The 23,052-nt window shown below is 42.8% G+C and overlaps 1 protein-coding gene across 4 annotated transcripts in view; it reads left to right on the forward strand.

Annotated features, from left to right (window-relative positions):
• ADK (adenosine kinase) overlaps window positions 1-23,052 on the forward strand; it is a 565,528-nt gene that overhangs the window by 426,335 nt on the left and 116,141 nt on the right. For 3 of the 4 annotated variants that reach the window (XM_048858483.2, XM_048858488.2, XM_048858487.2), the window contains one exon: window positions 245-415. The exons of the other annotated variant lie outside the window; for it this stretch is intronic. In XM_048858483.2, coding sequence (XP_048714440.1) covers window positions 245-415 — 171 coding nt within the window. The remainder of the gene's footprint in view (window positions 1-244; window positions 416-23,052) is intronic. 4 annotated transcript variants of the gene reach the window in all.

Consider the following 23,052-nt stretch of genomic DNA (forward strand, 5'->3'; position numbering starts at 1 on the left):
TTATAAAATATTATCAATTATGTTGGATGACATCTTTTTCATTGTTTAAATATTATACTGCATTATTAAGAGATCAGGCATAATGGATTAATCTAACTAATTAAATTAAATCAAAGGATGCCATTTATACACAGTTTCACATTCAATAAGTGTGCTTTTCATTTTTTGTCCTACCTGCAAACAACTTATTTAATATGATTCCTAATTTGAAATTAGTAATATATATTTGGTTGCTTGCTTGCAGGGATTTTTTCTTACAGTTTCACCAGAAGCAATATTAAAGGTGGCCAGTCATTCTTCTGCAAACAACAAGATCTTCACTTTGAATCTTTCTGCACCATTTATTAGCCAGGTCTATAAAGAGCCGCTGATGAAAGTCATGCCTTATGTTGACATACTTTTCGGAAATGAGATGGTGAGTCCTACTAAAAATATTTGTTTCTGACAGATGTTTATGTTTAAAATAATCTCTGGGGGTTTTTCTCCATTAACATATATTTTAAGGAACTTTGTGTAAAATGACACTGTAAAATCTAATTTACAGTCTAAGTTTAAAAAGAGAGAATTAAACTAGTGCAGTGTTTCAATGGACTGTTAATGTGTTAACCTGTTAAAAGTTTTCATCTTGATAGCTTTAGTCTTGACGGCCCATTCTGCAATAAAGTAGACACTTTCTTTAAGCAGGAGGAGGAGGACATTAGGAAAACGCAGTTTATAAATTTCTCATTGATCTCTATGGAAGATAAGAGTGCCAAACCATCTATGGAAATTCAGTTTTGTTATGCTTTTCTGTGCAAGAGTGGGGTAAACAGATGGGGTGAAATTCTGTGCCCACTGAACTCAATGGCAAAATAGCCATTGACCTCAATGAGGCCAACAGTTTACTGATTGTATTGATATCACTTTGCATTTTCTTAATTCACAGGGTTCTCTTGTAAGCATTTATATGTTTGCTTATCATGAACGCCTGAGAAAGTCACATAAATAAATGAACTGAGTGAGGGCTTGTCTACACTTGAAATTTTTGCACCAGCATAGGTTACATGCATTATTGAAGCTTGTCTAAGTGTCAGATCAGAGTAAACCGTATTGGGAAAGTGACTTTTTACACTGGTGCAGCATGTCCGCTCTCGGGGTGTACATTGGTGCAGGTACACCAGTGCAAAAACTAGCATAGACCAGCCCTGAATACTTTTTTAAAGATTAGAAAATAGAATATTTCTTCACGTGCAGTACGATAGTGAGAGTCTATTAACCACAGGTAGTTGGATGGGAGGAGTAGTTAACATTGACAGTTCTTCTTTGAATGGTTGCAGACATGTATTCCACTCAGGTGTGTGTGCACCCAGCACATTGAACCCGGAGAACTTGGCCTAGCAGTACCCACAGGGGTAATGCCTGTGCCCTTTGGCCCTTAGCCTCTCCCTTGACTGTTTAAGGGCAGCTCTGCTCTGACACCTCTCAGTTCCTTCTCACTGCCTGCGGCTAGAGTCAGAACATTTTGTGTGGTATTTTACCTCATGCTTCTCCACCTCAGTCTGTTTGGGATTTTATTGTGTATAGTTAATAATTAAAATAGTTAGTGGTACTCTCAGGTTAATTTATTGTAGTAGTTTAGATGGATCATCATCTTGGCTGATGCCATCACCAGAGTTTAAACATTATGCTTTGTGTGAGATGACTGTCCTCAATTGTGACCCCACACATGCTGTTTATTATGCCTGTGTTAGGGACACCTTAAGTAAAGGTGCTGCATCTGTAAGTGAATGCAGAACCTGCATTTGAAACAGCACCTTCTGGAGCAAGCCATATGGCCTGCTTTGGCAATGGGGACCTTCACGGATAGGTAGACCTCCCAGAGGGTATTTGAGGCAGCATGGGCTCTCCCCGGAGGAAGAAAGACCGTTCTCCTTCCTCTGGTCCCCCTAGAAAAAAATCTCATAAAAGAGTCTGGAGCTGTTCCAGAGCTAGGAGAGATTCCTCTTTCCCTTCTAAGAGGAGTGCAGACAGGTACCGTGATTCATCCTGTACGTGAGAGCAGGGTCATCTACCCGCTTTTTGGCACTGAGGCGAGAGCAAGTGGACTGAGTACTGTCGTCTCCAGTATCATCTGTGGGTCCACCATTGAGTCTGGTACTGGTGGTGTCAGTGTTGGCAGCATCAGACTTGCTTTGCTTGACAGCATACCAGTGCAGGCATATCAGGCAGCATCAGACTTGCTTTGCCTGTCAGTTCCTGAGTCTCCTCAGATTTAAGGGTGCTGAGGTGTGATGGCTTCTTCGTCAGTGCCCTTGGCGCCATCTGTATGGGTTGTGGACTTGTCATTAGTGTAGGCACCAACTTTGGCACCTCTTCTAACTGAGGGTTCAGAACTAAAGTTGCCCACCTTTTGGGCACTGAAAATCAGCACAGGTATTCTCTTTGCTGCTGTTGATGACTCTGGTGCTCACTGCCATGATGGGAATAGTGCTGGCTTCAACTTCAGTGTTGACATCTGCTCTGGTATAGAATGTAAGTGTGAGGCCCTAGCAGTGCTTGAAGTGTCTAGGGTTTTAACTTCATCATTACCAATGCATCTGATGTGCTGGACTTTGGATGAGGCTGGACATTTGTTGAGCCTGCTGGGGATCGCTCTTTCATTGCATGTGGACTACGTGGAAAGTTTCTCAGTATCGGGCTCAGAGATGTCTTTATCTTCTCCCTCACCTTCTTGTTATCACTCGCAGAAGTCATCAAGACCTCCCGGGGATCACCCATCAGTACCCGGATTGGCACCAATCCTGTAGTAAAGTGAGGCATCCTTGGCCTAGTGCCTACTGGCCACCAATGCAGTACCCTTACCCAGAGTGGCCTCCTTGGAATCTCAGGGATGTTCCAAAGTCAGCATGGTCTCAATCCTTGGTGCAGTCCAGAATGATATTACCAATTCTGCCGGTCGCCTCTCCTCCTGCACATCTGTTGCTGCAGCCACAAATCTTGTTTTCTGACAAACCTAAGGAGATGTTACATTCATGTAAAGACTTGTGAGCTAAATTGCATTCATTTGGGGATTTTTACCCCAGCAGTAAACAGATGTCAGCAGCAGCAATATCGCCCTCAGTGGTTTTTCAGGTCGAATTGTCTCCAAAAAGAGGCACAAGTCTCATAGGATAAGGTCTTCTGGTCCCAATGCCAATCAGACAGCCCGTCCTCCATCAGCTTCTGCCAAGCAGCCAATTTGACTCTGTCTCTGGGGTCGGCAGTCCAGTCATTATGCTTCAAGCCGCCATTTGAGGATAGGCTTTGCAACTTCTACAGGGCTTGAGAGTCAATAATTACAGACAACTGGGTCCGAAGCACTGGGACTGGGTTATGCCATTCAGTTCCTATTTATGCACACTTCTACCCCATCCCATTTCAGGGAACCCTCTTAAGAGTCTGCTTCTTCAGTAGGTGCACACTTTTTGAGCTTTGGGGGTCACAGAGGAGGTTTCCTTTCAGAATCAGGGAAAATAATTCTACTTATGGTACTTCCTGGTCTCCAAGTCCGAGGGAAGATGCAAGATTCCTCATGGTTACCTTAATGACTGTTCTCCCTGCTTTGAATCAAAACTGGTTTGCTACCCTTGATTTTCAGGATGCTTATTTCATGTGGTGATTTTTCCAGGTCACAGGAGGTTTCTGTGATTTGTAATGGCAGGTCAGCATTATCAATACACCGTGTTTCTGTTTAGCCTGTCCTCCATTCCATTGGTATTTACCAACTGCATGACTATGGTAGCAGCATAGCTCAGGAAAAAAGGAGTTAATATCTTCCCATATCTGCATGATTGGTTACTGAGGGGCAAGTTCTCTCACATGTCCAATTCTTTATGTCTCTACAATCGTCTGGGTCTGATTTTGAACAAAGGGAAGTTGTTTAACACTGACTCAAAAAAAATGAGTTATTTGGGGGCCCTACTAGACTCTTGAGTTCGAGAGCACTTCTTCCAAATGAACGATTTTAGGCGTTTCATCATCTGTGTTTGGCACTTCAGTCTCAACCTTGGACTACAGTCCATGTATGCGTGAAGTTATTAGGCCATGTGGCTGCGTGCATGTACATAGTCCAGTATGTGAGATTGCCCCTTCGTCTGTAAGTGTGATTGAAGTTGGTCTATTGCCTGAGTTGTCAATTGCCCAAATTCTGTGGGTGTCCCCAGCAATCCTGGTCTCCCTACAGTGGTGGGCAGTTCAGAGCAATGTTTGCCAGGTTGTTCCCTTTGCTCCACCAACCAGAACTTCTGCAGAAGAGAAGAGTAAGGGGGGGATTTGATAGCAGCCTTCAACTGCCTGAAAGGGGGTTCCAAAGAGGATGGAGCTTGGCTGTTCTCAATGGTGGCAGATGACAGAACAAGGAGCAGTGGTTTCAAGCTGCAGTGGGGGAAGTCTAGGTTGGATATTAGGAAACACTATTTCGCTAGGAGGGTGGTGAAGCACTGGAATGGGTTACCTAGGGATGTAGTGGAATCTCCATCCTTAGAGGTTTTCAAGGCCTGGCTTGACAAAGCTCTGTCGGGGATGTTTTAGTTGGTGTTGGTCCTGCTTTGAGCAGGGGGTTGGACTAGATGATCTCCTAAAGTCTCTTCCAACCCAAATCTTCTATGATTCTATGAACTGTAATCACCAATGCCTCTCCAATAGTTTGGGGACCACATCTAGGGGCACTGAAAATTCAGGGCTTGTGTTCAGAAGAAGAGTGTCTGTCCATTTCAATGTCCTGGAGCTTCAAGCCATTTACAATGCATACCAAGTCTTTTGAGATCATATCAGGGACACAGCGGTTCACATACTCACAGACAACAACACCGCAATGTATTGCATGAATAAGCAAGGAAGAGCCTGCTCCAACCAGCTTGTCAAGAAGCAGTAAGTTTTGGCAGTTCTTCATCGAGGAAAACATAATTTGCATAGCTGCTCATTTACCCAGGGGTACACAGTCACTTGGTAGATCACTTCAGCCGGATTTTCTCCCAGAATCACGAGTGGTCTCTGAAGTTACAATGTGCTGAGGTCCATCTTCGCAAAATGGAGCATCCCAGCTATTGATCTGTTTGCAACAAAAGACAACAAGTGCGATCAATTTTGCTCTCAGCTTGGTCTTAGTCCAGGAACCTTAACCAATGCCTTCCACCTGAACTGGGAATCAGTGCTAATGTATGCCTTTCCCATGATCCCACTGATTCCTCAACTTATTCTCAAACTAAAACTGAATCATACCAAGCTAATTCTCATTGCAACAATTCGGCTGAGACAGTGTTGGTTCTCTGACCTACTAAGTCTATCTATTCAACCTCCCATCTCTCTTCCTCATTGTCCTGATCTACTGCCTACTGACTCAGCACTATGGTTGAGTTTTGCATCCAACACTGAGCAGTTTGTATCTCGTTACGTGGATGCTGCATGGCTAGATGAGGAAGAGGAATGCATGATGTTTGAGAAATACCTCTCAATAGCAGAAAACCATCCTCTAGAGTTACTCATTTGGCGAAATGGAAGTGGTTTTCAAATTGATCACTGGCCCTGGGCATTCAACGAGGGCTAGCTTGTATTCAGGAAATTTTGGAGTATCTGCTACATCTCAGTGCTTAGGTCTGTCTCTCGTAGGCCATGTCTACATTACGAAAGTACTCAGATTTTACAGAAGTCAATTTTTGGGAACAGATTGTATAAAGTCGAGTGCATGCGTCCACACTAAGCACATTAATTCGGCGGTGTGTGTCCACAGTACCGTGGCAAGCGTCGACATTCCAAGCAGTGCACTGTGGGTAGCTATCACACAGTTCCCGCAGTCCCCACTGCCCACTGGAATTCTGGGCTGAGCTCCCAATGCCTGATGGGGCCAAAAATTTGTCGTGGGTGGTTATGGTAAATGTTGTCAGTCAACCCTCCCTCCTTCCATGAAAACAACAGCAGAAAATCATTTCACACCCTTTTCCCTGGATTGTCTGAGCAGACACCATAGCATGGCAAGCATGGAGACCGTTCAGCTCACCGCAGCAGTTATGGCCATTGTAAACACCTCACGCATTATTGTGCAGTTTACGCAAAACCAGCACCTGAAAAACCAGGCGAGGAGGCGACGGCAGCGCGGTAATGAGGACATGAACACAGATTTCTCTAAAACCGCAGTCCCCGACATTTTGGAGATCATGGTGTTACTGGGGCAGGCTCATGCCATGGAACGCCGATTCGGGACCTGGGAAACCAGCACAGAATGGTGGGACCGCATAGTGTTACAGGTTTAGGATGATTCCCAGTGGCTCCGAAACTTTCGCATGCCTAAGGCACTTTCATGGAACTTTGTGACTTGCTTTCCCCTGCCCTGAAGCTCAAGAATACCAAGATGAGAGGAGCCCTCACAGTTCACAAGCAAGTGGCAATAGCCCTGTAGAAGCTTGCAATGCCAGACAGCTACCGGTCAGTCGGTAATCAATTTGGAGTGGACAGATCTACTGTGGGGGTTGCTGCGATGCAAGTAGCCAATGCAATCATTGAATTACTGCTATCAAAGGTAGTAATTCTGGGAAATGTGCAGGTCATACTAGATGGCTTTGCTGCAATGGGATTCCCTAACTGTGGTGGGGCTATAGACGGAACGCATATTCCTATCTTGGGACAGGACCACCAGGGCAGCCAGTACATAAACCGCAAGGGGTACTTTTCAATGGTGCTGCAAGCACTGGTAGATCACAAGGGACGTTTCACCAACATCAACGTGGGATGGCCGGGAAAGGTTCGTGACGCTCACGTCTTCAGGAACTCTGGTCTGTTTAAACGGCTGCAGGAAGGGATTTACTTCCCAGACCAGAAAATAACTGTTGGGGATGTTGAAATGCCTATAGTTATCCTTGGGGACCTAGCCTACCCCTTAATGCCCTGGCTGATGAAGCCCTGGACAGTAGTAAGGAGCTGTTCAACTATAGGCTGAGCAAGGGCAGAATGGTGGTAGAGTGTGCATTTGGATGTTTAAAGGGTCGCTGGCACAGTTTACTGTCTCGCTCAGACCTCAGCGAAACCAATATTCCCATTGTTATTGCTGCTTGCTGTGTTCTCCACAATCTCTGTGAGAGTAAGGGGGAGACGTTTATGGTGGGGTGGTAGGTTGAGGCAAATCGCCTGGCCGCTGAATACGCACATCCAGACACCAGGGCAGTTAGAAGAGCATAGCAGGAAGTGCTGTGCATCAGAGAAGCTTTGAAAACCAGTTTCATGACTGGCCAGGGTACTGTGTGACACTTCTGTTTGTTTCTCCTTGATGAAAATCCACCCCCTTGGTTGCCTCTAAATTCCCTGCCACCCGCCCTCCCCCCTTCGATCACAGCTTGCTTGCAAAGGAAATAAAGTCACTATTGTTTAAAAAGCATGTATTCTTTATTAATTTATTACAAAAATAGGGAGATAACTCACAAAGTTGCCCAGGTGGGATGTGGGAGGGGGGTAGGAGGGAAAGAAAAGGCCACTTCAAAACTTGTTGAATGACAGCCTTCTGTTGCTTGGGTGGAGTGCGAGGGTGCCCAGAGCCTCCCCTGCCAACGTTCTTGGGCGACTGGGTGAGGAGGCTATGGAACTTGGGGAGGAGGGAGGGCGGTTAAACAGGGGCCGCAGCAGCAGTCTGTGATCCTGCTGCCATTCATGAACCTCCACCAGACGCTGGAGGATGTTCGTTTGATCCCGCAGTAGCCCCAGTGTTACATCATGCCTCCTCTGATCTTCCTGCCGCCACCTCTCCTCACGTTCATCGGCCACTTTCCTGTACTCTGATATTGTGCCCCTCCACATATTCTGCTGTGTTCTGTCAGTGCTGGACGACTGCATGAACTCAGAGAACATTTCATCGTGCGTGCGTTTTTTTCGCCTCCTTATCTGAGATAGCCAAATGCGAACAGCTCAGCACCAATGCCCACCACCACCACCACATGGCTAACTGCGGGGAGGATTTCTTTTCAGCCACAGGCAAACAGCCCAGTAGGAACGGCCACCTCTGAATGTCCCCTTAATTAAATTCCCCTATTTCAACCAGGTTACCATGAACAATATCACTCTCCTGAGGATAACACAGAGAGATAAAGAACGGATGTTGCTTGAATGCCAGCAAACACCGGGACCATATGCTGCCAGGCTTTGTTATGCAGTGATACCAGATTACTTGCTGCTAGCATGGCGTGGTAAAGTGTCCTACCATGGAGCATGGAATAAGGCTGCTCTCCCCAGAAACCTTCTGCGAAGGCTTTTAGAGTACCTCCAGGACAGCTTCATGGAGATGTCCCTGGAGGATTTCCGCTACATCCCCAGACACGTTAACAGACTTTTCCAGTGGCTGTACTGGCCATGAATGCATCCCAAGTCCTCAGGGCTACTTAATCATTAAAAACTGCTTGCTTTTATAGTATGTATTATATTTTAAAAGGTACACTCACCAGAGGTCCCTTTTCCAGCTTGGTTGAGTTGGGAGGGTATTTCAGTCAGGGTGATAAAAATATCCTGGCTGTCAGGGAGAACGGTGTGCTGTGTGCTCTCCTCAAGCTCGTCCTCCTCATATTCCCTGTCCGCAAAATCCTCAGGCATGGCGGAGAGTACCCCATCATCGGAGTCCACGGACAGGTGTGGGGTAGTGGTGGTGGCCCCCCCAGAATTGCATGCAGCTCAGCGTAGAAGCAGCATGTCTGGGGCTCTATCCCGGAGCATCCGTTTTATTCTTTGGTTTTCTGGTACGCTTGTCTGAGCTCCTTAAATTTCACGCAGCACTGTGTTGTGTCCCTGCTTCAGCCTCTGTCCCTCATGGCCTCGTAGATTTTTTGAAATGTTTTGGCATTTCGTCTTTTGGAACGTAGTTCTGATAGCACGGATTCCTCTCCCCATATAGCGATCAAATCCAGTACCTACCGTTTGGTCCATGCTGGAGCTCTTTTTCGATTCTGGGACTGCATGGTCACCTGTGCTGATGAGCTCGCCTGGCCAAACAGGAAATGAGATTCAAAAGTTCCCAGGGCTTTTCCTGTACACCTGGCCAATGCATCCAAGTTCAGAGTGCTGTCCAAAGCGGTCACAATGGTGCACTGTGGGATAGCTCCCGGAGGCCAGTACCTTCAAATTGCATCCACACTAACCCTAATTCGAAACGGCGATGTCGATTTCAGTGCTAATCCCCTCATTGGGGAGGACTACAGAAATCAGTTTTAAGAGCCCTTTATGTAAAAAAAAATGGCTTTGTTGTGTGGACGGGTGCAGGGTTAATTCGATTTAACGCTGCTAAATCCGACATAAACTCATAGTGTAGACCAGGCCTTAGCGGCAATCTCAGCATTCCATCCGTCCATCCAAGGGAAGCCATTTTCTCAAACTTCATGATAGTGAGATTTCTGAGATGAGTCATTCATTACCTCCCACCAGTGAAAGAGCCGGTTCCCTTGAAGGACCTTAATATTGTGTTAACTGCTGTTATGGGGCTTCCATTTGAGCCCCTGGCAACCTGCTCTTTGTCCCTCCTGTGCCAGAAGACAGCCTTGTTGCTATAACATTTGCAAGGAGAGTAACTGAGCTACGGGGCTTAATGGCAGAGCCCCCATATGCGGTTTTTCAAAGACAAAGTAGCCCTACAACCATATCCTAAATTCTTGTTGAAAGTGTTTCCCCATTTCTACCTTAACCAAGTAATATACCTACTGGCGTTCTTCAAGTGCAGATGAACAGAGACTTCATACATTGGATGTGAAACGATGCTTGGCGTTTTACCTGGAGAAGACAAAGCCTTGATGTTCATCACGTTGTCATTTTGTCTCCTATGTGGATTGAACTAAGGGTCAGGCGGTCTCTATGTACACGATTTCCAGGTGGATAACTTCCTTCATTACAACACCATATGAAGTATCTCAGACCATGCCTCTGCAAAGATTGCAGGCTCAGTTGATGAGAGCTCAAGCAATGTGTAGCATTTCTCAGTGATGTTTTGATATAGCACATTTGCAGGACTGCTACTCATATGTTATCCAAGCACTATGCTGTTACCACTGCATCTAGGTCAGGTGCAATGTTGGGAAGGCCATTCTGCTGTAGTTGTTTAAATAGACTCTGAATCCCACCTCCTACAACTACTGCTTGTGAGTCACCTGTGTGGAATACACATCTGCAACCACTGAAAGAAGAAAAAATGGTTACCTACCTGTTTTGTAACTGTTGCTCTTCAAGATGTAGGTGAAGATGGGTATTCCATGCCTCATCCTCCATCCCCTCTACATCAGAGTCTCTACTCTTGACATTGGGTGCAGAGGAACTGAAAGGCATCAGGGAAGCACTGCCCTTCAATAGCCAGGGGAGGGGCTAAGGGCCAGAGAGCATGGGCTTTGTCCCTACAGGTACTGCTGGGCAACTTTCTCTGGCTTCCGTGCACTGGGCACGAGCACACCTGAGTGGAATACATATCTGTGCCCACATCTCGAAGGACAACAGTTGCACAACAGATAGGTAACAGTTTTTTCCCCTATCGTTGTCACTATGACAGCCTCATTCTGTCATTTGCATTGTGAAGACCTCACCGAGGTGCTATCATGTATTTCTTTTCAGGAACCATACAATCTCAGGTGTTGATCTTGTCAGATCTCACAAGTTAGCAGAGTCAGGCCTGGTCAATTCTTGAATGGGAAACCTCCCAGGAAAACCCAGTGTTGTGTTCCTCCTCCTTTTGTGTTGGTACTGCTGCCCTAAACTTTCTGATATAATACATCACTGTGGTGTGTAAGGTGCCATTTTTCAGATGAAATATAAAACAGAAGTTGTGATCACTTGTCATTAGATGTACAACAACATTTCACAAAACTAGATGCAACCAGTTCAATGGAAACTGCATTCTGCCTACTTTAATGCCCCCTGCTGTTTCAATAGGATATGGTATTACTTACTTCTTGTCATAACTTTTTGTATAATACTGTAATGCATAATGCAGTGTAAAATCCTCCCTGCATTTACTGTATATGGTTTTTGAAGCAGTCTGTTATCTGTTAGGGTAAAAGATACTATTCAAATATAAGCTATCATCATTAAATGTTACCATACTGTTTATGCACTTTAAAGAGTACCAGACATCTTGATCTATGTTGCTTGCAGCCTTGCTAGAGTGGGATTTCCCGTTCATTGTAAGCAAAGTTCATCTTTGCTTCTTGCTATGTAACCTACTTATTGCCACTTTAGATTGTTCTTTCTTTAGGATACCTTTCACTGCGGTATATTCTCTTGTTACTCTGTGATTTGAAACCCTTTCTCTTTCCATGGTACACTTCCTAATTATTGGCTTGGGCTGTATCTTCTGGCTCCCAGTGTTTTTGTTCCATGTATCTTGGCTTGTGGTTAAGAGCATGCAAAACCCTTTTAACAAGAAAAGTTTCTCTGGCACAATTCAACTTTCTGAATGCTCCTCTTCTCGTTTCTTCTCCTGGATTCATTTCCCTGATTTTGAGTCTTGTATAATAATGTTTAATTGTCTGTCTATTTATGTATGTCTTCATGTGAAGTGAACCACTTGGCTGAGCCAATGTATACCTAAACACCTATTTTTCCCCATCTATTTTGATCATTCCTTCTGTCTTTATATTTTGTTTTCATTGAGTTTTGCTAATTTATCTATCATAAACAGTAAAGGGACATACATAACTTAAGTATATAAGCTATAAAATGCATACTAGATGGTATAATTATTACTTTATTAGAACAGAGAGTAGCCTCACACAAGATTTTACTCTTCTGTATATTTATCTTCACTTCACATTATAGACCAACACAGTTTTATTGTTGAACATTATTTTTAGAGTAATGCAAAAAGCATCAAAAGAGCAGCAGAATTCCAAATTGATGCCATTCTTAAACTAAAAACAATTGGCAAAGAGATTTTAAATTACATCTTGCACTTAAAAATTTACAACTGAATGGAGATTGGTTATTCCAAGTTTCAGCTAGATGATAATTAAAATGGGCAAGTTGTAAACCTCACAAAATAAATACTCTAGTTTAGAATGTAAATGCCAACGTACCCTTAACTGCAGTGGTGGTGCTGAACACTGCTATAATAAACTGTAGTAGTTATCAGCTACAACTGTAGCTCAATGGCCATTGGTATGTTGATCATTTGTCTTTGAAATCTCTTTCATACCTATCCAAAACATTTTGGCTTGGATATTTGGCACTTATTAACTAGACTTCACATAATAAATTTAATACAAAACATTCAATATAAAAATAATCATACAGCCAGTGCTACTAACCAATTAAGGCCATTCTGAGGTCATTATCCGGCAATACATGACAAGAGAACCTGATTATTGTCATTGCTTTTAATTTTTATTAAATTAAGTTTTTTTTTAATAGTGTCATTTTGCAAATGGTTCTTAGCAATAATACCTTCCAAACTATCATAATCACTGGATAATTAACCTGCCAGGATTAAGCACACTCTACTTTGCCTCAGGATGCTTAACTCTCAAATAAGGTCAATTATCTCCTGACGATAACTGCTTTGTCACCAGTTGCTACCTAATTCATCTGTAACAACTCACCTCCTAATACATACTTTTTACAACTCAAGCTAACTTTCAATAACACAACAGTGGTTTGGGTTGTTAGAGATGAAGGCTTTAAAAATTGAATCCAAATCTAAACTCACCTAATAGGCAGATGATTTTTTTCTTGCACAAGAGGTGCTGTGCAAGCGGAGTAGCACACATAAGAGGATAAGTGAAGGGTGGAGAGCAGTACCGCAGCTGTATGCTTGTTCTCCCATTTCTTTGAAAGCTCCATTCTCCCTGGTTTTTGTGATGAGGGTTCCACAACTCTGGTAGGCCTGTTTTGGATCAAAGGAGGATGGATCCAGGAAGCAGTAACTCTGTGTTATCTGTTCCCTCTCAAAACCTGTGTCTATTCACATGGGGAGTATATGCTGGTCTTAGGAGAATGAACCCAAGTTCTATACCTCTCAAAGAGGGTGCAGAAGCCAATGGCCACACCTAAGGGATGGTAATATATGCTGCAAGGGAAGCTGTCTGCAAACTTTGGGACACACTGTTGAAAAAGAGGTTTTTCCTCATAGATCTCTGGGACATGTGGGTTCCCTGCCACTTCAGCACCACATTCCTGCCCCTTGCAAGCCCCTCTGTCCCTGAGAGGACCATTTGTTAGGAAGTTGGCATGGTGAAGCTTGCTGGGTTTCCGGGGTCCTATGTCTATTTCTGTAGGATTTCTCCACAGGAAATTTATTTATTTTCTTTGGACTTGGAATAAGATTTTGAGTACCCTGTCAGTTTTTTAAGTAATAAAGCCACATAAGCAAACAATATGGCTCATAGTTCACAAGTCAGTGGAAGTTACAAGGAGGATGTGTTGAACGGTGATCCCAAATGTGAAGGTGAAATCAGTTTTTTGAAGCAACACAATAATATAGACAATAAATTAACAAGCTCCCTTGAAAATCAGAACCCTCTTCTCTTCAGTGGGTGAAGCGGTTACTTCTAAAGGTGTGGTCTCTGAACAAATTAATTACAGAATTCTAAACTGAAGTTCTGCAATTACAGAGTACTGTTGCAACCAGATTGGGAAAGTGATGTGGGTGCAACAACAAAAGTGCTGTTACGAAAGGACTTGTACATTTTGAAAAGCAATAACAATAGCTTTAATAATGGTTCTGGAGTCATGTATCCTGAGCTGTAGAAAGATGGGTACATCTGCATGCAAAAACAATAAAAACAAGCAGGCCTTGTCATCATTGTGTTTAGCAGTTGTATGAAAATGGCATATGGTACCTCCTTAAATTAAAATGTTTGCATATCTTATAAAGTATCAAATAATAACACATAAAAATCCTCACAAAAAGATATTATTTGGATGCAGTATGTACAGATAGCATATTGGAAAGTGTATTATTCAGTGATTCTACTATTTATTTTGATACTGTCCATCTTGTTTAATATGTGTTTAAGTTGTACATTCTATTGTTACTCCTCTTTCAATGACAAGGAAAAGTCTTAAATCTAAAAGCACTGATAATGATTGCAGTTGTCCTGACTTTGAACTTGCTTTTGTGCACTGGAAGCTGATTTGCTGATTCTTTGTGCTTGTTTTAACTGCAAGAATGGATGTAAATACTTTGTTTTGCAGTCTGAATAGATCCTGCTATCTATTTCCTTTACTTGTGATATTGTATTATGTTGTATACAACTTTGCATTTTGTACGCATTTCTATGTAAAATGCACTGAACATTTGAGTCAAACTGCAGTCCAGCTTCTAAATTAGCTGCTTTAATTTTGGCCCACATATGGCAAGTGGGGAATGAAACAAATGACCTTCCTACAGTAAATCAGGTATGTTCCAATTTTGATTACACTAGTGTAAATCCAGAATAATTCAGTTATCTTCAATGGAGTTACTCTGGATTTACACCAGTTTAACTGAGATGGGACTAAATCCTAGTAGGTGCATTTTAAAGATACAATATTCCAGGCTTCCTGTGTTCATTCCTTTGCCTGAGGAGTGTCTGATACTGGGGAGTGTTTGGTGTAAGCAGTTGCTGCTGAGAGGTTTTGACATAAACAGGCTGTATGGAGGAAGGAAAATGTAGTTGGAGCTATGATAAAAGATGAGAAGGGAACAGAGCCTCATCAGTCTCTCCTCCTCTTCTAAATCATGGTGGGCTCACAAGAGAGGAGAGGTAAGTAGAGAGTGGTTGGTCATGCCATAAACATCATAGGTAGATGCATTTCCTCTTCCTAATTAGTTTGTGTCAATCATATCAGTATTTCAAATGATTTAGCTGAAGCCAACTATTAGAACTGTATCTGGAATAAAGCTGGATACCTCAGTGAAACCTCATTTTGGTATGACATGAGTATAGTGTATGGAGAAAGAGAGAGATTTCTTTTTCTTTATTTGACTTAGTAGGACTGCTCCTATATATGTTGAGAGGTTATTTCCACTCACTAATTGTTGGTAATCTGTCTCTAAATTCACTTGATAATTTGATTCATTTTGAAGGAAATTTTCAGCAATGCTAACAATCTTAATTTCAATTTTGAATTTACAATTACATCATGCCAATACTTTGCATTTCACAATGCCTTCCATAATCTAAGGATCTCAAAGTGCTTTACCAACACCTACTCCCTGGATGAAGTTAAGTATTATTATCTCGCTTTATAGATGAGACGGGGAATGAATCAGAAAAATTCAGGCTTGCCCAAATTCACATGGTAATCTGTGGCAGAGCTAAGAATAGCACCCAGATCTCTTAACTCTCTGGTCTGTTTTCTTATTAAACACATACAGGGAAAACCTTTGTAAGAAGACATCTCATCTTCTCTTTCAATCTAACAGGAACAGACATTTAAGGTCCATAGATGCCGGTGTTTGTTCTTTTGATGGAAAAAGCAAATAGCATTCTGTGTTCTAAAGACTGGATTTTGATTTTTATAAAATCTGTAACTGGAAGAGGGGGATGGGGGAATGGACAGACATTTAAAGAAGGTAATTTTCAATAGAGGAAGAATATTGTTTTTTTACAAAAGCTCTTCTGTTTCTTTGCAGAATTTTGACACTGATTTTCTGGTGAAGGTATTGACTTTTCAATTACAAGAGCTATGGCATCATCATATTACTGCTAAATTCACAGAATTAACTTCCTCAGTATCTCAGTGTCTAATAAATTGTGTTCCACAGAAAAATGAGGTGTTCTATAGCACAAGGTTTATAATGTCAATGGCATGTTGTAAAGATGTGCTTTGGGAAGGATTCTGAAATAGCCCAAGGCTATTTCAGCTGCAGACACTGAATCTCCTTCTCTCTCTCCCCCACTACTCCTCCCCCCCAGTTTTTTTTTTTTTTTTTTTGTGAACTGCAGTGGCTGTCTTTACATGAAATGCTTTTAAATCATTTCCCAGCCTTGCAGCCATCATTGATAAAAGCCCTGTTATTTGAAATAATCTCAATCACGGTGGAGTTAATCATACCTTATACAGCAACATATTTCAGTGTGATTCATTCTGCTTCAGTTAATCTTCCTGTTTATCTACACTATCTCAGCTGCTGCAGTACAAATTCAGGAGTAACAAGCAAGTCATTATTTCAGAATAGTTTACCTAGTATATTATGAATGAAAGAAAAATTGAGAGCCTAATATTTAAGTTGATATTTAGGGCTGCTTTTAACTAATCATTAGCTATTTAAATAATTTGGGAATCTTACCTCAAAAATGTTTTTACCATATGTTGAAAACGAATGAGCATATAAAAAAGGGGACTACATTTTACAGCAAGCTTTGCTTCTTAAAGCTAATGACATTTTCCAGTAGCCTCTCTGACAGAGGAGGAGGCAGTCAGGGCCGGCCCACAACATTTTGGCACCTGAGGCGGGGAGCTCAAATGATGCCTCTGTGCCCCTTCGCTTGGGCCAAAGCTTTGAAAGGTCTCAATTCTGCCTTCTTCCTGTTCTACTCCTCTCATGGTACTGCTCTGCTACCTACCCCAATAAAGAGAACTAACAACTTAAAATTCCTTGTTCAAAATTTTTAAGTAACACTTAACTTTCAAACGCTTGAACAGCAAATGTGACTTTTCTTGTCTGCATAGTTAACACTGGCATTTTTATCTGTTTGAATAATCAAAGTGGTGCTTCTCATGCCTTCTTGGTTGCAAAGATTTGAACTGCTTCCTGCAGGTCCACAGTCTGGGCCAGCTCATGCTCTATTGAGATGGTTGCAAGGCCAACCAGCCTCTCCTGTGTCATTGTGGAGCATAGATGTGTTTTTATTAATTTCAGCTTGGAGAAGCTGCGTTCTCCACTGGCAACTGTTACAGGAAGTGTAAGAAGTATGCGCAGAGCAACAAAAGCATTTGGAAAGAGGGTGGTCATCTTATTTTCATATTCCAGAACAGCCTTTGGAGTTGATCCTGCTGAAATGTATCTTGAAAGGACTTTCAGGTCATCACCTAAATCACTCGCATCAATATCGCACATGTCATCATGTGTCAACACTGTCTCTAGTGCGCTGCATTGCTGGTGTAGGTCTTCTTCAGGTATAGTGAGGAGATTTGGAATATCATACAACATCCCAAATATACTGCTGTGTTCCTTGAGCTGCATGAAACATTCTTCAACTGATTGTATTGAACAATCTAGCACCTGGTTAAAGAATTCAACTTTGAATTGTTGTTTGGGGTCTCTTATGGGATTATCCCATGCCTCGTAATCAAAATGTCTTCTTCTTTGGTGACACTTGTATTCTTGAATGGGTGGGAAAATAGCTTCAGTGTGAAGTTCCTCTGCCAACTTCTGTGCACGCTTCAGAACGGTTTGAAATCCCTCATCTGACCGGTAAGACTGTAGGTATGACTTTGTTTTGTCCAGTTGTTCCATTGCTCCAGATATATCAAGGTTAACACCTTGGAGTCTCTTGCTTACAACATTTATTTCAAACAGTATGTCATGCCACAACACTAAGCCACACAAAAATTTGAAGTTACGTATGTTTCTGGTGATTCCATTTCCCTCTGCCACTGTTCTCCCACGAACAGTTCTGTCATAGCATTATCCTCCATAATGGCAACTATGGCATCATCTATCTTCCCAATCTGGTGTTTGATAGGCTTTATCGCCTCCACTTCGTGTGGCACTTTGTGGTTTCAGTGTCAGAGAGGATGTTCCCAGATGTTGCTTCAAAATTTGCCATTGATGAGTTGATGCAGAGAAAAATACATAGAATGCTTTGAATTGCATTAAAAAATTCAGCAGCCTCACTAGAAGCTGATGTTGCATCACTGACCACCAAGTTCAATGAATGAGAACTGCATGGGACAAAAAAAGCTCGAGGGTTTAACTCTCAGATCCGTGTCTGCACTCCTCTGTTCTTTCCTCTCGTGTTGGCACCATGATTGTACCCCTGACCTCTCATGTCAGCTATCACAATTCCCTTATCTTCCAGCTTTTTAAGAAGCACGTTTGTCATACCAGCTCCTGTAGTATCATCAATGTCAATAAATTCTAGAAAATGCTCTCTGACAGTCACCATTGAAGGGATATTTTCACTAGGTTCTGTTGTTGTTACAAAATGCACCAGTAAAGTCATTTGTTCCGTATGGCTGATGTCAGGTGTGCAGTCCAGAATAACAGAGTAATACCTTGCTGACTTCAGATCTTCTCTTTGACTTTTGTTGCCAGTAACTGTATGATCTCATTTTCAATTGTTTTTCCAAGGTAGTGGTGTGTGTACATTTCTTGGGTGGTGACTCTTCTTAGATGTTCCTGGAGTACAGCATCAAACTCAGCCATCAGCTCCACAATTTTAAGGAAGTTTCTATTGTTTGACACATACAGCTGATCTGAAGTTCCACGCAGTGCTACGTTTTGGGTAGTAAGCATTCTCACAATGGCAATGAGCCTTTTCAGAACATTTGCCCGTAAAGAGACTCTGATGCAATCTTCTCTTGATGCTGATCATCTATGGTGGCCTTTAACCTTAGTCTCATCTCAAGCTCTTTCCAACTATGGAATACTCTCTGGTGATTTGCTGCCTTCTCATGGCATGGCAAATTTCTAGCCAGATTTTTCCAGTCCTTTGTTCCTGTAGAACCCAGTGTGGCTGGAACATTAGACTGGAAGACTTTGCAACAAAAACAGTATGCCGCATTCTGGGTTTTTGAGTACATAAGCCATGGCCTCTCCACTTTGTCACCATTGGAGATTTCATGCCAGTAATGTGTTGGATGGAAACTTCTATTTTCATTGTCTTTGGGGAACATGAAGTTTTTCACTTGCTGTGGCCCATGCAGTACAAGGAAGTCCCTCAGGCTACTGCTCAAGTGGGTCCACAGTCCTGGATCATCTAGACTTAAGAAACTAAACTCAGCAGCAGCTGTTTCTTGCGCCTCCATCACACTCTTCTCTGATCTACACTTTTCTTCAGGAATGTGCATGGTTACATCCATTTGAGATGGAGATATGGATGCTGCAGTAGCTGCCAGGTCATCTGCACTCTGACTAACTGGAAGATCAGGCATCTACTCACTGCTCACATCCTCACTGAGGCCGGTAGGCTCACCATGAACATTCGTGTCTGTGTATCTCAGGAGAGCTCCTTCCTGCTTAGATAGAAAAGCTTCCTTTGCTTTCTTTCTTCTTCTGAATGCTGCCCCAAAGGGGTGTTTTCTTCTTTCATTCATGACTGCTGTTCTGTGCCAGCTATAGTGGCTCTCAACACTCAATTGAAGGGGACAAATAAGTAGGCTGGTAGCTGGGCCTCAGTGAGAGAAGAGATCAGCGTCTTAACGGCCTAACTGGCTCCTACTACTTCAGTTGACTTCTTGTTCTCCTCAAGTGGGTTCAGGGAAGCAGCAGGAAACAGGAAGCTCCCAGAGAAGCTGGTGTTAATCAGTCCAGGCTCCTGGGGGTGCTAGAGAGGTACATAAGAGGCTCCTCCTCCTCTCTCTCCCTGCAGCTGCTGCTGCTTTCTGTTATTATCTCTCACCTTTTCTCCTGCCTGCCTGTTATGTCTCTTGTGTCCTCCTTCCTGCAGCAAAGCACTCCACCATGAATGCACCATGAATACATATGCACCAGCAGCAGACACAATTTTCTACACTGTGGGTCCTAGTGGCGCCCCCCAGCCCACAGTCTGGCACCTGAGGCAGCCGCCTCAGTTCACCTCATGGTAAGGCCAGCCCTGGAGGCAGATCTTTTATTAATCTGTCCAGGTTTTAGATACTTCTGAGATCAGGAATTAAAAAAGTCAGTGTACTACTGAGTGTAGTACAAGATGGAAGGGTTATTCTAGAGGAGAAGGCAGATTCCATTGTAGCTCAACAGCTTCTCTGTTAGTAATGATGATAATACTTTGCACTGTGTAACATTTTTCAGATAATCTCGAAACACTTTACAAACATTAAACCTCAAATTATACCAGTGGGGTACTGGTGTATTATTGTCCCTTTTTACAAATGGACAAACTGAGCCCAAGGTCATGCAGCAAGTTAGTAACAGAGTTAGGAACAAGCATACTTAAGGATTTCTGGTACTTTCCGTTTCTCTAACTTCTAGAAATGCTGCCTCCACACTGGATCTGTTTTGGCCCAATCTCTGTTAGCTGGAGGTATAAGACATGCAGAATTTGGCTTTTATTTTTTAGTTTATTATTTTAAAGTTGATCTTTGAGGACTTATTAAAGGTAGAGCACATGCAGGAGACAAAAAGCAGGGCACTTACATCATAAAACAGCTGTGATCAGTCAGAATACTAATAAAACTAAATAGTATAATTAATATGAAGCAACAGAGAAGAAAATGGAAATGTTTACAAAAGCTCTTCTGTTTGTATTTCACAAATATTTGCAGATAACTCCACATGCAAAATATGTGGGTATGAATGCAGAGTTCAGTACTCAGCAGCAGCTGAAGTTTGTCCTGTAGCTCCGCAATACTAGGGCTGGCCGGGGTAGATATCATAGAATCATAGAATATCAGGGTTGGAAGGGACCCCAGAAGGTCATCTAGTCCAACCCCCTGCTCAAAGCAGGACCAATTCCCAGTTAAATCATCCCAGCCAGGGCTTTGTCAAGCCTGACCTTAAAAACCTCTAAGGAAGGAGATTCTACCACCTCCCTAGGTAACGCATTCCAGTGTTTCACCACCCTCTTAGTGAAAAAGTTTTTCCTAATATCCAATCTAAACCTCCCCCACTGCAACTTGAGACCATTACTCCTCGTTCTGTCATCTGCTACCATTGAGAACAGTCTAGAGCCATCCTCTTTGGAACCCCCTTTCAGGTAGTTGAAAGCAGCTATCAAATCCCCCCTCATTCTTCTCTTCTGCAGGCTAAACAATCCCAGCTCCCTCAGCCTCTCCTCATAAGTCATGTGTTCCAGTCCCCTAATCATTTTTGTTGCCCTTCGCTGGACTCTCTCCAATTTATCCACATCCTTCTTGAAGTGTGGGGCCCAAAACTGGACACAGTACTCCAGATGAGGCCTCACCAATGTCAAATAGAGGGGAACGATCACGTCCCTCGATCTGCTCGCTATGCCCCTACTTATACATCCCAAAATGCCATTGGCCTTCTTGGCAACAAGGGCACACTGCTGACTCATATCCAGCTTCTCGTCCACTGTCACCCCTAGGTCCTTTTCCGCAGAACTGCTGCCTAGCCATTCGGTCCCTAGTCTGTAGCTGTGCATTGGGTTCTTCCGTCCTAAGTGCAGGACCCTGCACTTATCCTTATTGAACCTCATCAGATTTCTTTTGGCCCAATCCTCCAATTTGTCTAGGTCTTTCTGTATCCTATCCCTCCCCTCCAGCGTATCTACCACTCCTCCCAGTTTACTATCATCCGCAAATTTGCTGAGAGTGCAATCCACACCATCCTCCAGATCATTTGTGAAGATATTGAACAAAACCGGCCCCAGGACCGACCCTTGGGGTACTCCACTTGATACCGGCTGCCAACTAGATATGGAGCCATTGATCACTACCCGTTGAGCCCGACAATCTAGCCAGCTTTCTACCCACCTTGTAGTGCATTCATCCAGCTCATACTTCCTTAACTTGCTGACAAGAATACTGGTGGGAGACCGTGTCAAAAGCTTTGCTAAAGTCAAGAAACAATACATCCACTGCTTTCCCTTCATCCACAGAACCAGTAATCTCATCATAAAAGGCGATTAGATTAGTCAGGCATGACCTTCCCTTGGTGAATCCATGCTGGCTATTAAGCCTTCAGCATAACTAGGGCTTGCCAGGGACTGTAAGGCCAACCAGGAATACTCCAGCTATGTTCTTTTCCTCTGCCTTACTCCTTATGCCAGGGTGAGCTTAGCCACTGTAGGGTTCCCTCAGAGTGGGCAAAGAGAACATAGTGGGGGCCAGGCTATGGCTCAGAGTTTTTAGGATTTGTATTATGTCAAGGTAAGAACACAGAAATAAGAACTGTGGTGAGATATTGTTCTATATAGACAGTTAGTGAAATATTGCTCTACGCTGATAAAGTCCACATGTAGTTGTAGAGTTCTTGTACACAAGTAGCTGTGAGGCTTTTCATAAAGAACAGTTTGTAGTTTTCCAATCATTATGTATTGATACTACTTCTGATTGTAAACCTGGGTCTAAACAAGTATGGGATGGAACAAAATGTGGCAGACTTGGGGAGGGACAGTGGCAAAAGGATCTGTAACTAGTAGAGAACACTCCCTACTAATGCTACGACTTACTTCATTAGCTCAAGTGATAGAGAGGTCTGTGCCGTAGATCCAAAGGTTTTGACCCTGCTGATGACCCATGGTTCCAGATGGTGGAATTTGCTTTTTCCATTTTCTTTTAATTTAAGAAATTGTACACACAAAAACATGATGTTAAGAAAAACACTAAGGTTTAAAGGTCAAGCACTCAGAAGATAGGAAATGCCAGAATTAAGGTTGCACATGCAACCTTGAATTTATTTGAGCATAAGCTTTTGTGAGCTACAGCTCATTTCATCGGATGCATGAAGTTGCATCCGATGAAGTGAGCTGTAGCTCACGGAAGCTTATGCTCAAATAAATTGGTTAGTCTCTAAGGTGCCACAAGTACACCTTTTCTTTTTGCGGTTACAGACTAACACGGCTGCTACTCTGAAACCTTGAATCCTAGTCTATAGGAATTGGGGAGTATCTCTTCAAATAGTTTCTGAGCTGTCTATTGCCCTTCTCTCTCTTCTGTGTTCTAGAAACTGCCAGAACCCTACCAGGACAGAAATGTATATATGTAGGTAGGCCTTGCAAGTTGCATATAGTTAGTCAACAAGATTATTTAGACCCCATTGTGTATGTGTGGTTGCTTCATATTACATAAGATGTGTAAAAAGTAAAAGACACAATATATAGGGTCTTCAGTTACATGGTCAAATTTCACTATTTTTTCCACAGGAACCCTGCCTCATTCAGTGTACAGAGTTCAGGAAATTAATCAGGGTTGTTCCATGAACGAAGCTGTTGTCTGTAGGACCCCTGCCTCAGTTGTTGCAGAAGTTGGAAGATGTGT

This window comes from Caretta caretta, chromosome 7, assembly GCF_965140235.1.
Source record: "Caretta caretta isolate rCarCar2 chromosome 7, rCarCar1.hap1, whole genome shotgun sequence".
NCBI classification, from domain to species: domain Eukaryota; kingdom Metazoa; phylum Chordata; order Testudines; family Cheloniidae; genus Caretta; species Caretta caretta.